Source organism: Geotrypetes seraphini, chromosome 5 (assembly GCF_902459505.1).
Source record: "Geotrypetes seraphini chromosome 5, aGeoSer1.1, whole genome shotgun sequence".
Lineage (NCBI taxonomy): Eukaryota > Metazoa > Chordata > Amphibia > Gymnophiona > Dermophiidae > Geotrypetes > Geotrypetes seraphini.
Window position 1 is genome coordinate 244,052,093 of NC_047088.1, and position 17,199 is coordinate 244,069,291.

Below are 17,199 nucleotides of genomic sequence, written 5' to 3' on the forward strand. Positions count from 1 at the left end.
TAATATACGTAAACTTCTCATAGAAACATAGAAGATGACGGCAGAAAAAGGCTACAGCCCATCAAGTCTGCCCACTCTGCTTACCCACCCCCTGTCTATGCCCTAATGACCCAATTTCCTTATCTTGACCCTCGTAGGGATCCCACATGGGTATCCCATTTATTCTTAAAGTCTGGCACGCTGTCTGCCTCGATCACCTGCACTGGAAGCTTGTTCCAATGATCAACCACTCTCTCTGTGAAGAAATACTTTCTGGTGTCGCCATGAAATTTTCCGCCCCTGAGTTTGAGCGGGTGCCCTCTTGTGGCCGAGGGTCCCTTGAGAAAGAAAATATCATCTTCCACTTCGACACGTCCCGTGAGGTACTTAAATGTTTCGATCATGTCTCCCCTCTTCCTACGTTCCTCAAGAGTGTAGAGCTGCAATTTGTTCAGTCTCTCTTCGTACGAGAGACCCTTGAGCCCCGAGATCATCCTGGTGGCCGTCCGTTGAACCGATTCAATTCTGCGCACATCTTTACTGTAATGTGGCCTCCAGAATTGCACACAGTACTCCAGATGAGGTCTCACCATGGCCCTGTACAACGGCATTATGACTTCAGGCTTTCGGCTGACGAAACTTCTATTGATACAACCCAATATCTGCCTTGCCTTAGATGAAGCCTTCTCCACTTGATTGGCAGTTTTCATGTCTGCACTGATGATTACTCCTAAATCTCGTTCTGCTGAAGTCCTAGTTAAAGTTTCTCCGTTCAAGAAGTACGTCCTGCATGGATTTCCGCTTCCGAGGTGCAAGACCTTACATTTCTTAGCATTGAAGCCTAGCTGCCAGGTTGAGGACCAACTTTCCAATGTAAGCAGGTCCTGCGCCATATAATTCTGTAAACTGCATTCACTTACTATATTACATAGTTTGGCGTCATCGGTGAATAGTGTCATTTTACCTTGAAGCCCTTGAGTCAGATCCCCTATGAATATGTTGAAAAGGAGTGGACCCAGGACCGAGCCCTGCGGCACTCCACTGGTCACCTCCGATGTTTTAGAGAGGGTACCATTAACCACCACCCTCTGAAGTCTGCCACTCAGCCAATCATTGACCCATGCAGTTAGTGTCTCTCCTAACCCCATCGATTCCATCTTGCTTAGCAGCCTGCGGTGTGGGACACTGTCAAAAGCTTTCCTGAAGTCCAGGTACACGACGTCCAAAGACTCTCCCAAGTCCAACTTTCTTGTTACCCAGTCAAAGAAGCTGATGAGATTGGATTGGCAGGACCTACCCTTGGTGAATCCATGCTGACTGGGATCCCGAAGATTCCCTTCATTCAAGATCGTGTCCAATTTGCTTTTAATTAGTGTTTCCATGAGTTTGCACACTATTGATGTGAGACTCACCGGTCTATAATTCGCAGCCTCTGCCCTGCAACCCTTTTTATGCAGAGGAACGACATTAGCTAATTTCCAGTCCAGGGGAACTTTCCCCTTACTTAGGGAGAGATTGAATAGCTCAGCCAACGGTTTCGCCAGGACATCGCTCAATTCTCTGAGCATTCTTGGGTGCAAATTGTCTGGTCCCATGGCTTTGTTCACCTTGAGTCTTGCCAGTTCACTGTAAACTTCACCTGGTGTGAACTCAAAATTCTGAAACGGGTCTTCTGTGCTTTGTGTTGCCTTCAACTGGGGACCGTGTCCCGGTGCCTCACAGGTGAAGACTGAGCAGAAGTATTCATTCAGTAGTTCGGCTTTATCGGAATCTGCTTCCACGTAACTTCCATCCGGTCTTCTAAGGCGTACTATCCCGCCTGTGTTCCTTTTTCTGTCACTAATATACCTGAAGAAGGATTTGTCCCCCTTTTTAATGTTTTTTGCCAGAATTTCTTCCACTCGAAGTTTTGCCTCCCTAACTGCCATTTTGACCGCTGTAGACCTGGTCCTATATTTTACTTTTGCCTCTCTTTTCTCCGTGCGCTTGTAGGAGAGAAACGCTTTTTTCTTCTCCTTAATGAGGTGCGAGATCTCCGCGGTGAACCATTGGGGTTTATTGTTTCTTTGTCGTTTAATTACTGATTTTATGAAGCGGCTAGTTGCTTCATGTATGGTTGATTTCAGTGTTAACCACTTAGCTTCTACATCATCGGTCTCCGCTTGGTCCTGCAGCGTCTGATGGACGAAATCTCCCATGCGTGCGAAGTCTGTGCCCCGGAAATTAAGTACCTTTGTTTTCGTGTTTGATCTAGGGAAGGTTGAACCATACTATTTTGTGGTCGCTGGAGGCTAGCGTATCTCCTACTGAGACCTCTGAAACGCTTTCCCCGTTGGTGAGTACCAGGTCGAGGATCGCCTGGGCCCTAGTGGGCTCCGTTACCATTTGTTTGAGACGTGCTCCCTTTATGGAGGTTAAGAGCCTCCTGCTACCGCTGGTTGTCGCTGAAAATGAGTTCCAGTCTGCATCAGGCATATTGAAGTCCCCTAGCAGTACAGCTTCTCCTCGTAGAGTGATATTCTCTATGTCTTCAATTAATTCTGCGTCCATGTCTTCCAGTTGTCTTGGGGGTCTGTAAACCACACCTAGATACAGGCATTTTTCTCTGCCTCTTGCCAGGTTTACCCAGAGGGACTCCCCGGTTTACTTGACATCTGTGATCCTGGTGGTTTTGATGTCCTCTTTAATGTATAGAGCTACCCCCCCTCCTAACCTGCCCTCTCTGTCCTGACGAAGTAGATTGTAGCCCGGTATAGCCATATCCCACCCATGTGAGTCCGTGAACCAAGTTTCAGATATTGCCACCACATCTAGGTCGGCATTCCTTATTTCAGCCTCCAATTCTAGAATTTTGTTACCTAAACTGTGTGCATTGACATACATGGCCCTCCATATCTTGTGTTTGCTAAGTCCCTGTGAAGCGTATCCTACCCGAGTCGGTGTGACTCCCAAAGAACTGTTTGCAATGTGGGTACTTACCTTGGACATGGAAGCGGAGTTTCGACTCACCTCATCAGGATAATTCCTTTCTGCACTAATATGTGAATGGGTACCCTCCCCCGACTTACCTAGTTTAAAGCCCTGTGAAGCAGGCGGGCTAGTCGGTGTCCGAAGACGTTCTTACCCCTACTGGTCAGATGGAGTCCGTCTGGTCCCTGAAGTCCTTGTAGCGCTTCCCCATGGTTTAGGAATCCGAAGTTCATATCCCGGCACCATCCCTGTAGCCACTCGTTCGTCCTCAGGATACGTTCATCTCTGGCTCTTCCCTTGCCTCTAACTGGGAGGATCGATGAGAAAACCACCTGCGCTCCTGTCTGCTTCAGCCTCTCACCCAGTGCTCCAAAGTCTCTGGTGATGGTCTCCGGTGTGTTCCTGGCAGTGTCGTTGGTTCCTATGTGGACAAGAAGCATAGGAAAGTGGTCTCGGGGCGTGAGTAGTCTATCCAGACTGGCGGTGACATCTCGTATCCTGGCTCCAGGCAGACAGCAGACCTCCCTAGATTGCATATCCGGTCTGCAAATTGGTCCCTCGGTGCCCCTCAGCATGGAATCCCCGATGACTATTACTCTGCGCTTCTTTGGGGGAAGCCGGTCAGTTGTCCCTGGAGATGGAGCTGGGTGTTGGGCCTGCTCCTGTTCCTCATCGGCAGTTCCTTCCTGAAGAATCTGGAATCTGTTCCGCAGGACGAGTTGAGGGGTTGATGTATAGCTGCCCTGTTTGTAAGAAGAAGGAGAAGATGAAGAGATTGAAAAAAAGGGGGGGTCTCCTATGTTTGCCCGTGGAGGAGGTCACAAGCTGCCAGGAGTCAGTGCCGCTAGCCATTTCCTGTATCCCAATTGTTGGTTTCAAAGCTGATGATTTGGGTGTCTCGAGGATGGACTTGTCATGGGCCTGCTCGGTGATTTGGGACAGCTCCTGGACGACTCCGTCGATGTAGGCCTCGTCCTCTCGGATGCTTCTCAGGCGTATCACCTCCTCCCTGAGGCTCCTTAGTTCCTGCATGAGATCTCCATCCAGCTGCGCAGCCTCCTCTGTCTGTGTAGAGACTGTAGTGTAGCGCTGGGGGATGGTCTCGGTCTGCACAGAGACCTCTGTCCACCGTCCTGGGTCTTCCTCCTTCTGCACGCAGTCCGTGGTCGCTTCCTGGATCCCCATAGCGACTGGAATATTGGTCTTGATTGTAGACTTCGCGCTTCTTGTCCTCCCTGCCATTGCTGAGTTGTAATTGAGGTCTGCCTGTCAGTAAGGAAGAGAATTAGGAAAATTAGAAAAATCTGTCTGTGAGCAGGTGTGAGATTTTGAAAGTTAGGGTGTCTGAGAGTTGGAAGATTGGGGTATCTAGTGCTTGAAAGATAAGGGTGTCTGAGAGATTGAGAGTTTGAGATGTCTGAGAGGGTTGCTGTCTGTGAGTTAGTATGAGAGCCTGTACGATTAGGGTGAAGGGATAGTGTGTTTGAGAGGTCCGCTTGTTGCCCTAAGGTATCGTTGTCTTATGTAGTTTGGCTCTTCTTAAGGCTCTTCGCAAAGGCGCTCTCGCTAAGGCGCCGTTGGCTCGTCCCCTTTTATGGGGGGAGTTTGGCTGGTGATGTCAGGGGTGGGCGGAGTTAGTTCTCGCCTCTTCCTAGCACCGCCTTCTCTGCTCCTCTCTCTGCTTCTTCCTGCTAGCACACTCTCCGCTCACTGTTCTGCCATGTGCTCAGAACTCTGCTACCATGTGCTCAGGACTAGGCACAGCTCCTACAGTCTCCCTTCGGCTGGCCTTGCACTGTGAACTCTCTGCTGTTGGCTCGTCCCCTTTTATGGGGGGAGTTTGGCTGGTGATGTCAGGGGTGGGCGGAGTTAGCTCTCGCCTCTTCCCCTGCTAGCACCGCCTTCTCTGCTCCTCTCTCTGCTTCTTCCGGCTAGCACACTCTCCGCTCACTGTTCTGCCATGTGCTCAGAACTCTGCTACCATGTGCTCAGGACTAGGCACAGCTCCTACAGTCTCCCTTCGGCTGGCCTTGCACTGTGAACTCTCTGCTGTTGGCTCGTCCCCTTTTATGGGGGGAGTTTGGCTGGTGATGTCAGGGGTGGGCGGAGTTAGCTCTCGCCTCTTCCCCTGCTAGCACCGCCTTCTCTGCTCCTCTCTCTGCTTCTTCCTGCTAGCACACTCTCCGCTCACTGTTCTGCCATGTGCTCAGAACTCTGCTACCATGTGCTCAGGACTAGGCACAGCTCCTACAGTCTCCCTTCGGCTGGCCTTGCACTGTGAACTGTCTCGATCATGTCTCCTCTCTCCCTAAGTTCCTCGAGTGAGTACAACCGCAAATTTTTCAGCCTTTCCTCGTACGATAGATCCTTGAGCCCCGAGACCATCCTGGTGGCCATCCATTGCACCGACTCTACTCTCAGCACATCTTTTCGGTAGTGTGGCCTCCAGAATTGCACACAGTATTCCAAATGAGGCCTCACCATGGTTCTGTATAATGGCATTATGACTTCAGGCTTCCGGCTGATGAAACTCCTACGGATGCAACCTAACAACTGTCTTGCCTTAGATGAAGCCTTCTCCACATGATCGGCAGTTTTCATGTCTGCGCTGATGATCACTCCCAAGTCTCGTTCTGTTGAAGTTCTAGCTAAGGTCTCACCATTCAAGGTGTAAGTTCTGCACGGATTTCTGCTGCCGAAGTGCATGATCTTGCATTTCTTAGCGTTGAAGCCCAGCTGCCAGGTCGAGGACCAAAGCTCCAACAAATGTAGGTCCTGTGTCATACTATCAGGTGAATTGCCGTCTCTCACTATATTGCATAGTTTGGCATCATCAGCGAATAACGTTACCTTACCTTGAAGCCCCTGAGTTAGGTCCCTTATGAATATGTTGAAAAGGAGCGGGTCCAAGGCTGAGCCCTGCGGTACTCCACTGATCACCTCCGATGTTTTAGAGAGGGTACCGTTAACTACCATCCTCTGAAGTCTGCCACTCAGCCAGTCATTGACCCATGTAGTTAGTGTTTCTCCCAGCTCATACTTTTCACCATAAGTGAATCAGTTATAGTGGAATATGGATCTGGGTCCCTACAACTGCACCAACTCCTAGGCTTCTCTAGGGACCTGGTTTTCTGCTCTAAGAGGAATTGCCATTATATCTGCACTTGTCATAGAGCCTGGTATGTACTGTCACTTTTACCTCTTAGGGGGGTAGGAAGGGGTAAGTGACCACTGGGGGATTAAAGGGGATCATGTTTTTATCCTGGTCACTTTGGGCACCTTTTTTGGCACTTAGGATATTTTTGGCTAGGCCTGTTTCAATAGTAACTATTTTTTGCCCTGGACGTTTTTACAATGTTCCATTATTGCAGTAAACCAGCCAAATTGTAAGCCCAACCTGGTCCCACCCAAAATGAACATAAGAACATAAGCAATGCCTCTGCTGGGTCAGACCTGAGGTCCATCATGCCCAGCAGTCTGCTTTCGCGGCGACCCAATAGGTCCAGGACCTGTGCAGTAATCCTCTATCTATACCCCTCTATCCCCTTTTCCAGTAGGTAATTATCCAATCTTTTCTTAAACCCCATTACCGTACTCTGCCCTATAACGTCTTCTGGAAGCGCATTCCAGGTGTTCACCACACGTTGGGTAAAGAAGAACTTCCTAGCATTCATTTTGAATCTGTCCCCTTTCAACTTTTCCGAGTGCCCTCTTGTTCTTTTATTTTTTGAAAGTTTGAAGAATCTGTCTCTCTCCACTTTCTCTATGCCCTTCATGATCTTGTAAGTTTCTATCATATCCCCTCTAAGTCTCCTCTTCTCCAGAGAAAAGAGACCCAATTTCTCCAATCTCTCAGCGTATGAAAGGTTTTCCATACCTTTTATCAGACGTGTCGCTCTCCTCTGGACCCTTTCGAGTAACGCCATATCCTTCTTAAGATACGGTGACCAAAATTGGACGCAGTACTCCAGATGCGGATGCACCATCGATCGATACAATGGCAGAATAACTTCTTTCGTTCTGGTCGCAATGCCCTTCTTGATTATACCAAGCATTCTATTCGCTCTCTTAGCGACCGCTGCGCACTGTGCCATCGGCTTCATTGTCATGTCCACCATTACCCCCAAGTCCCTTTCCTGTGTACTCTCATTCAATAATATCCCTCCCATCGTATAGTTGTACCTCAAGTTTCTGCACCTCCAACAAGCTCCCCCCCCCTCCTTGAGATTTTGATAAACTGTATAGAATAACGTCTTAAAAATGAATTTCAAAAATAGTGAGGACGTTTTTGTGAAAAACACCTCCATCTTACATTTTTCTGTTTTGAAAAAGCCCCATAGACAAGCCAATTTATGAGCTTTTAGGAGCAAGAAATATCTTCTTGAAATGTACTACTGTAATATCTTTTTTTAACAGGATTAATTCCAGCTAATGAACAGGTGGAAATCGTTGTTAGATATACACCTTTTGAATATGGAACAGCTCAAATAAAGGTGCAAGTACTGATTTCACAGTTTAACTCAAAGCCATATGTCTGCGTGTTCACTGGAACGTCATATCCACATTTGGCTACTCAGCATATGTAAGTTTCAGAACATTTGGTTATTTTTGAATGTTTTTGCACGTTCTGATTAGGATTATTTGTTTCAGTTTGTTATCCAGTAATGCTCAAGACAGGATTCAATTATGAAATGTGAATATAATCCAAAAGACTTAAAGTCACTTAGGGCTCCTTTTACAAAGGTGCGCTAGCGTTTTTAGCACACGGACCGGATTAGCGTGCGCTACCCAAAAAACTACCACCTGCTCAAGAGGAGGCGGTAGCGGCTAGCGCATGCGGCATTTTAGCGCGTGCTATTCTGCGTGTTAAGGCCCTAACGCACCTTTGTGAAAGGAAGCCTTAGTATGAACATCATAAAAGAGACGCTTCAATGAAACAATAAGGAAGTATGGTTCTGTAAAAATGTCAGTAAGTTGTTCTGCATTTTTGAGAAGACTGCATTTCTCTTACCAGGGGAGCGCAGTACAGTTTACAGTAAACCCCCGCGAATTCACGGTATTTTCCAACCGCCACTTAAAGTCATGGTTACACCAATCAGGAGCTGCTTTGACACGCTATCAGGCGTGTCAAAGCAGCTCCTGATTGGTGTAGCCTGACTTTAGTACCAGGAAGAGGCAGTCGGAAAATACCACAAATGATTTTCAGCACCTGCCGTGCCCCCAGCTGCCCTCTCCTGTCTCTCCTGCCTTCGATCAGCCCCTTAAACTGCATTCGCAGTTTGTCAAAATTTGTGGGTGTTCTTGGAATGGAACCCCCGCAAATTTGGGGGGAATACTCCATTCAAAGAGAGGAGGAAGTAGACATCCTTCCCTCCTCCTTTGCTTCCTAGAAGGTATGTCAGGGTGGGGTTAAAGGGGTGAGATGCATCAAGGCCACACCTAGGTCACTAGGGTGGATCTTTTGGGGGGAAGGGATCTGGTCTGGCCTAGCCAGGGCTTTGTCTTCTTTGGTTTTTATTTTAGGGAGGATCAGGGTCCACCTGATCACAGAGCCTTTTCTGAGGCGCTGGGAGGGGTCCACTAAGTCACCAGAAATTTTGTGAGGGGGCTGGGAAGGGGTCCACTGAACCACCAATGATTTTTTTTAAGGTGAGGGGGGTCACCTGATGTTTGGGAGGGATGTTCAGGGGGGTACGTACTCAATGTTTGAGGTGGGTGGGATTTGGGCCAGGTTTTTTATTGGGGGGGTTTAATTAATAGGAAAGGAGTTGGAGTAAGGGAACCATGACATGCTTTTTTTTTTTAAGTCAACTTGCCTGTTAGTGCCTGAGCCAATCAGCACTTAAGCATTGACAGGAAAATTAATGCAGAATAGTGAGCAGCTAATTAATATCTCAATTTTAACACAACATTAATTTGCATGCTCATTATTCTGAGCATGCTGGGGTAATTTTGGAAAATAATTGATTGAGGATGGATCCAAACAGACTGGGGATGGGTGGGGATGAGGACCAGCTTACGTCTCTATGCACATGTCTACTCTGCAGCACCCTTGGCCTCAGCCAACCTAGGAGTAGGAGATCTGACTTGGGGGTCAAACCTGGGATCTTCTACATGCCAGTACTATGCACTGGCTATTAAGTCAGCCTAGAAACATAACATAACAGCAGATTTCTAGACCGCATAGCCACGAGTTCAGTGCGGTTAACAAAAGATTATACTAAAGAAAAAAACAGAGAATATTGTAAAGAATGTGAAGATATTTAATTAATCAAAAATTTAGAGAAGAGAAAGGTTTTCAACAACTTTCTTTTTTTTTTTTTTTCAAATTCTTTATTCGTTTTTCCATCTTACATCAAGAACACAATATTACATCCCAATTTCTTTTCCCAATCTTAATTCACATGTGGATTTGGGGGGGGGGTGGATTTCTTGTTTTTCCATTAAGAATATATAGATGATTGTCGTAAGATATTATTTTCATGTGGTATATATTAGTTGTATATGAATTTGGGAGGGGGTGGGGGGTTAAATCTCCTTGGTTTTTGATATTGAAAATTTTTCAAGTGATGTTGTATTATATTTGGTTGATATTTACTGTACACTTGATGTAAGTTTAAAAATGAATAAAGAAATTATATTAAAAAAAAAAAAAGAACACAATATTACATCATTTAAACCTTGTAAATATCACTTGTACTTCTTTTAACATCATCTTAAAAACATGCATTTATACCCTCCCCTCCCACCCTTCCCACAAATATTTTAATCAAAAATATCATATAAATATTATCAATTGATCAAACTTTAATATAACTTTATAACCCCTCCCCTTATGTATAAGTGTACTTTCAATAGATAATGGTGTCTAATCATTGCAATAATTTGTCAATGGCCCCCAAATCTTTTTAAAATTATTATAATTCCCTCTTTGTATGGCAATTACTCTTTCCATTTTGTAAATGGGGCATAACGAATTCCACTAGAAGATATAGTTAAGTCTACTGTAATTTTTCCAATTACTGGTAATATGTTGTATGGCGACTCCTGTCATGATCAATAAAAGTTTATTATTGCTTGATGAAATTTGACTTTTTGTTCTCATTGACATACCGAACATTATTGTATCATATGATAATGCTACATGGTTTTCTAATAAACAATTAATTTAAGACCAAATTGATTTCCAAAATGCCATGATACAGGGACAATAGAATATTAAATGATCTAAAGTCCCTGCTTCCAGATTACAATGCCATCATCTATTAGACTTAGAGCTATCTAACTTTTGTAATCATATGAAATAGATCTAACTAACAGTGGTCAGAAATCTTTCTCATAATACACCGCCTGTTCGTGATATTTCTTATTTTTACAGCCCTTGACCGAAGGAAATGTAAATAGAGCATGTGATGTCCTACTATTCTAGACTCTAGATATTTTGATATCTAACCTTGTACACGAGCTTTTAAGACCATGTGGGAAGAATTATTTATTTATTTTTAATCTGAAGAATGGAATTTTGTGATCTCAAAACTTGTGTTCTCCATCATCTTTAGACACTTCATATGCTGTCTTAATGAAAGATATCACAACCTACAAAGTACAAGTAAGCTCAATGTTGACTACAAAACATGACTAATCATATTTATTGTCTTATATTATTAGAAAAGAAGACCTCGAAAATCAACTTGCCTTTTCAAAATCATTAAAAAATCGCTTGGCAAAGTCAGTGGTAGAAATCCCACGGAGAAAAACTCAGATGAAAAGCCCTCCGCCTAAAGCAAAGGTGCATCATCAAAGATGTTTAGTGATTGGAATATGAGGTGTCTGCAGTATTGTGTTGGCACTTCATTTATAAGGTTCTGTTTGTTTTTATTCCCCAGGAGATTATATACCAGAACTTGAAGTTTCCAGTAGATCTGTCAAATCCTTACGCTGTGGCAACTGTGTTAATCCAAGAGCCAGGAAAATTAAAGGCTAAAGATCTCAGGAAAGGTAACAGATGAAAGAGTACACTTCTCCCTCCGTATCCGCGGATTCGCTTATTCGTGATTTTTTGGCTGCTGACTCCTCCCCCTAATTTTCATCACTGAATCCGGCGTTTCACATTGGAAATCGCTGCTCCCGGTGGTTCATGGAGGAAATCGCAGCTCCCGGTGGTTCCTGAATGAATTCGCTGCTCCAGGCGTTGTACGGAGCAAATTGCAGGTCGGGTTATTCACGGTTTATTATCGTTTTCAAGTCTGTTTTACTGAAAAACCGCGAATAACATGCAAAAAGTTATTTGCGGTTTTCGGTATTCACAGCTATGTTCTGTCCGCATCCCCCCCGCGAATATGGAGGGAGAAGTGTAGTTCTATAACAAGGCGTCTAAGCATATAGATTGCACTTACTTTATAATGAGCTTGGGTACTTTAATAAAATGACTTCAGGGAAAGCAGGCATACACATTTACACCTGTTCTGAGAGAAGTGTATTTATTTAGTTTTAAAATTTCTATTCAGCTTTGAATGTACGAGGTGTGATCAAAAAATATGGTGAATGTTTAAATTAAAAAAAAATATTACATTAAAAGACACATTGCCATTAATCCCCCTCGCTTCAAATACACATCCTATCGTTTTTGTCACTTTCTGAAGCAGTTCTGGAAGTCCTCTTTTGTGAGTGCTTTTAGTTGCGCTGTCGTGACTACCTTGATGTCTTGAATTGATTCAAAATGTTTACCTTTCATTTTGACTTTGGAGAAAAGCCAGAAGTCATACAGTGCCAGATCCAGTGAATGAGGACGCACTGTAATGTTTTTATTTGACAAATTGCCATACCAGAAGCAACATGTGACACAGAGCGTTGTCATGATGGAGGATGAAACCATTTGCCCATTTCTCAGGTCACACTCACTTGCCTTATGTTCAAATCTGTTGTTAAAATGTTTTCAACGGAACCATAAGAGATGCTCAGATCCTTGGAAATTTCCCTAATAGTCAATCGCCTGTTTGATCAAATCATTTCACTTACTCTTTCAACATTCTCTTGGGTTTTTGATATTGAAGGATGTCCCAATCTCTCCTCATCTTCAACTGATTCACAGCCATTACGAAATCACCTGAACCACTTGTAAACTGCTTCATGGTCACTGCAGCATCACCATAAACTAATTTTAACATTTTGCATGTTCTTTAGCACTTTTTTTGTAGTCTGAAACAAAATCTCATGTTGTGATCCACTTTAAATACTGTTTTTATTAGTCACCCATCAACAATCTATAAATCTCTTTGTATATAAAAAATAACCACACAAAATATGATACATGCTTAATAGTGAACACTCAGACCCACAACTATATCCCAGTGAAATATCACAGAGAAGCTGTGTAAAGAGACCATCATTGCTTGTTCACAGTCTCACCCACCATTACTATATAGCATAAGTTCTAACAACATCCACAGCTCCTAAAAAAGGAACAAAAACTACTTATCTTAGTAAGATGGTACTGTAGTCTTTACAGCTACTCCGGGTACATTCTTAATCACCACTGCTGCACAAAATGCATGGGGTGTCGGTGAACATGCATTTTGTACTTCAGCCTTTGTCCTACCCCCTTCCTCCCGCCCCTGAAGCTGATTGGCTGGCCCAGAACCTTCTCTCCGATGTCAGAATTGACGTCGGAGGGGGGGGGGAAGGCTTTTGGGCCAGCGGCGTGAAATTGCTGCATGCGCCTGGCCCTTCCTTGCCTGGAGTTGTGGCGGTGGTGGAGGATGATTGGATGGAGTATGTCAGGTGGCGACGGTGGGTGCTGCGGCGTTGGCGGACCAAGGAGGTGGTTGTAGCGTATCGGGTGGCAGGGAGGAATTGGCGGCGGCTTCAGCAGGGGGCAGGCAGGGAGAGATCCTGGGCAGCGGTGTTTATACGTTACAGTGTCTTCTGTGCGCGGTAGAGCTTATTTTGAAAGGCAGGGCTCCGCAATCGACTCGCGTTTCCTTTGCGATTGACCGGTAGATCGCAATCGATGTGTTGGGCACCCTGATCTAAAGGATTGATGATGATTTAAGCAGTCTTTCTATAGGATTGCTGCACTATTTCCAATGATCTAAGGAGAGAATATGTGAAAATGTTGAATGTTTAAAAAGATCACTCACAACTGTATTAACCATTCTAGATATTCGTGTGATCATTGAATGAATTACCCACATAGAGTACAACTTGGTAGACGCATTCTATAAAGTGGTGCACGCCTGTTCTAGTGCATAAAGCTCCAAAGGGGGGCATGGCTAGAGGGGAGCATGGGCGGACCTCCTAAAAGTTTAGCGCACTGTTATAGAATATGCCCAATCCACGCACAACTTAGATATTTAGGCCTAAATGGGTGCGCCTAAATGTTAGTGACACTTATAGCTGCTAAGTACAATTCTATAGATGGTGTATGCCTTTTATAGAATTGCACTAAGCACCGTTCTAGTAAGCACCAATTGTTTTGACTCTATGTGTAGAATTTGGCCCTTTAAGTATATTTTCATCTTTTTTTTTTTTTATTATTTATTTATCAAGTTTTCACATTTTACAAAACAAGTATCCACTTGTACAGAAAGTTGAAGAAAAGCAGGAAAATAATACTCAAAATTTAAAATACATAATAATCAAATAAAATAAATGTTTAGCTTAAATTCAGCTCAAGTCCTCCAATTAGATCCAAGAAGGATTAGGCGAACATATTAACAAAATATTAATTCAAATATATAGGAAAACAAGATCCCTTTAGCTGAGAAAGGATATCATTTATTCAATTGCACTTCACTTTAGTTTCCCTTCATCCAGTCGAGTTCCTGCCAGAAAGGCTGTCAACTGAATGGCTCAAAGAATATATATTTTTTCATATGGTATTGTATTACACATTTACAAGGGTGCCGTAGAAAGAAAGTCCCTCCAAGAGATGTAACCCCTGGCAGTAGTATATTTTCATCTTCACCAATATTCTTCGCTGATTTCATATTTCTGAATCCTTTCTTCAGGCTTATCTCACCCAGGAGCAGAACCACAGAACTATCAGATGAAGGAGGCCGCATTTGAGCAAAACGTCCGACAAAACGAGGCAGATGAAGAAATAAATAATCTTAAATGGTGAATATACCTAGAACCGAGCTAGGATAACCATGATCCTGCCTGACATGATTGCTCTTAAAGTATTAACTCGCACAAATGTATGCATTTTCAGCAATCATGTTGGACAAGGTCGTAGTTATCCTAGCTCAGAGTGTTGTTCCTACAGATTATAGTTACTTTCCTTGATGCAGTGCCTTATTTGCAAAAGACAAGCGGGGAAGGGCCTGTGCACATCAACCATTGGGCATAAAAAATATATCACATGTATAAAATATATGACACCAAGCCTTAAAAACATATCACATATATAAAATGTGTAAAACACCAAGGCTTAGGGCTCCTTTTATCAAGCCGCACTAGCGGGGTTAACGCATGCGACTTTTCATCACACGTTAACCCCCGCGCTGGCCTAAAAACTACTGCCTGCTCAAGGGAGGCGTTAGCGGCTAGCGCGGCCGGCCGTTTAACGTGTGGCTTGATAAAAGGAGCCCTTAGAGTCCTTTCACTCATATCTTTGGACTCTTATTTACATACAGCCACAAGCTAATTGCACTTGTCAAAATAAAATGGAATTTGAAACTGAATCATCTGCCTAATTACAGTACATCCCTGCAAAACAATTAGGTAAAGTATAAAAATTATGACATGGTTTCCACTGCTGGCCCAGATAGTCAATGCCAGTGCCCAGACATGGCCCAGCACTGAATATCCAGGTCTGTTTTAGCTGCTGGTGATCAACATTTACAAAAATGTTTACTATTGCTGGTTGAATATTGACCAGTATGTTTATCAGTGTAAGTTTACTATAATGTACTACTACAAGGAGTTTTTTGGTATTCAGGAGTTGCATGGCTGCCTTTCATTACTGGTGCACTTCTCACTTTTTGAGGCTGTTATTAGTTATTGACTCCTAACTCCTATTCACTTGTAGAGTACCCATGTCTGTCTAGTCATTCCCACCATAAGCAATTCCCTATTCCCTTGTTTATCCTGTTTGTCTATTTTGATTAGATTATAAGCTCTGTCAAGCAGGAAATGTTTGATACGTGTTTAGTGTACCACGCTATAGAAATTATAAGTAGTAGTAGTCTCACAGACTTATGGAAGCCTGTGAGAGAGACTGAAATCTAATTTGCGTATTTCCATTCTAACATGGTCCAGGTGTTTCTCTTCTTAACATTCTCCAAACGTTTTACTAAAAGACTGGTTTCTATTCCATAATAACTAGGAGCTGCAGTCTAAAAGCTATCCTGGATAGGACCTGACTTTACAGTCCTATCCTCCATTCCCTGCTGTTCTTCTCAGTTCATAGAAAATGTTTGTCCGTCCTTGGATCAGTTTCCCCATGGGCATTCCTGATTAGCTTCACAGGCCATCTACTCTCTCCCTTCTCCAAGCAGTGGGTTCTTCCTTCTTCTCCCCCACCTCCCTAGGATTCTCTGTCTCATGGGAGATATTTTAAAGGGACCCCAGAGTCTCAATTCCCCTGTTCTTGTTAGCTCCCAACCTATTAGTGGGTTGTCTCATTACACTCCTGGTTAGGATAGCTGGCTTTCTCCTCCAAGCCTCTCCCAATATGGGCACATTTCCTCCTGGGATGAAGGCTTCTTTGCCCCCCACACTTCTGAGCCATACCTCCCATTTATCCACAGCTTCGGCTGGAAACTCCTTAGCTGGCCCCCCCTTTCTTGGCAATTTTCTGCTCCAGCCCGGGCTTTGTGGGAGTTGTAGTTTCCTTCCCCTTAATTTCTTAAAAGGAAACCACCATTTCTTCCACAGTTTTTAATTGTAACAAATTATCAGTTATAATTTTCCCTCATGACAGGGCACAATCTGTACCTGTCGCACCAGCCATTAAATTGCTTATACCTAAATGCCAGATTTATGCATGGAATTTATAGAATACTGGAAGAATGCCCCCTTGCAAATAAACACTAGATAAGATATGTGCATATTTACAGAATAACGCAAGTAGAATGTTAGAATATCTACACACATATGCTAAGACTCTGAACATATACAGTAATGCAAGTGTAAATGTGAGCTCCTGTTTTCTAGAATTGGCCCCTTTGCCCACTAGGCTTAGAGCAGTTTTCAAATGGCCAGATCTAGCCACAGGACTTCTTAAGAATTGCAGATGGATCCTTTGAAAATTATCCTACAAGTTCTTTTGAACTGCATAGGAGGAAAGATTTCTTGCCTGTTTGTATTTATTGCAGGCAAACGACTCTTGGCAAAAATCCAATTTCAGCAAAATTAAGAAAAAATATTATTGATCAGCACAAAAGGGATGAACAACAATATAAGGTTAGTTTTCTTTAATTTTTTTAAATAAAAGTATAGATGTTATATTTATTTATAAAATTATTTTTTTTTATTATGAATTGGTCAAGTCAACTTTACAAAGAACAGACAATATATATCAAACATCAGTAAAATAAACAATATGGGGCTTATAATTAAAAAAAACCTAAAATGTAAAAAAAAAAAAAAAAAAAAAAAGCCTAAATTGGCACTTGGACGTCCTGATTGCCAGGACATCCAAGTGCCGATAATCAAAACCCTTTTCCTGGTCATCTAGTGAGACGTTTCTTGTGAAGTGCATCCAGAATTCCAGGGGGCGTGCTGGGAGGTGGGTTATGGGCAGACTTTGGGCGGGCTTAACTTGGACGTCTTGCAGCAATAAACCTTTTCCAAGACATCCTGGATGGAACTTGGACGTTCAGAGCTAGGCCTGTTTTAGAAGCATCCAAGTGCCACAAATGGACCCAAACTGACCAGATGACCACTGGATACATTAAATTATGACCCCCTGCACTCCCCCACTGCTTACTAACCCCCTCTTACCTCCTAAAGATCTGAATGGAAGAGTACATACCTGTCTCTAGAACAGCAGCACTTGATATGGGAAAGCCTAGTAGAGCATCACACAGGTGTCTTAAGTAACCTGGTGGGTGGGCCAGAGAACCATAGAGAGAAGGACCCAGGCCCATAAGCCACTCTAACCACTACATTTAGGGTGGAAAGTGTGAGCCCACTAAAACCCTACTCTACAGCCATATAGGTGCCACATGTAGCCATAAGGGCTATGGGGTGGTAGAAAGGTGAGTCTAGTAGGTTTTGGGGAGTTTTGGAGGGCTCACCATAAAT

General features: G+C 43.6%; 1 protein-coding gene across 2 annotated transcripts in view; it reads left to right on the top strand.

The window, feature by feature from the left end:
- Nucleotides 1-17,199, top strand: part of CFAP221 (cilia and flagella associated protein 221) — a 141,714-nt gene that overhangs the window by 56,975 nt on the left and 67,540 nt on the right. For both annotated transcript variants that reach the window (XM_033947171.1, XM_033947169.1), the window contains exons 8-12: nt 7,366-7,531; nt 10,618-10,738; nt 10,836-10,947; nt 13,959-14,067; nt 16,269-16,356. In XM_033947171.1, coding sequence (XP_033803062.1) covers nt 7,366-7,531; nt 10,618-10,738; nt 10,836-10,947; nt 13,959-14,067; nt 16,269-16,356 — 596 coding nt within the window. The remainder of the gene's footprint in view (nt 1-7,365; nt 7,532-10,617; nt 10,739-10,835; nt 10,948-13,958; nt 14,068-16,268; nt 16,357-17,199) is intronic.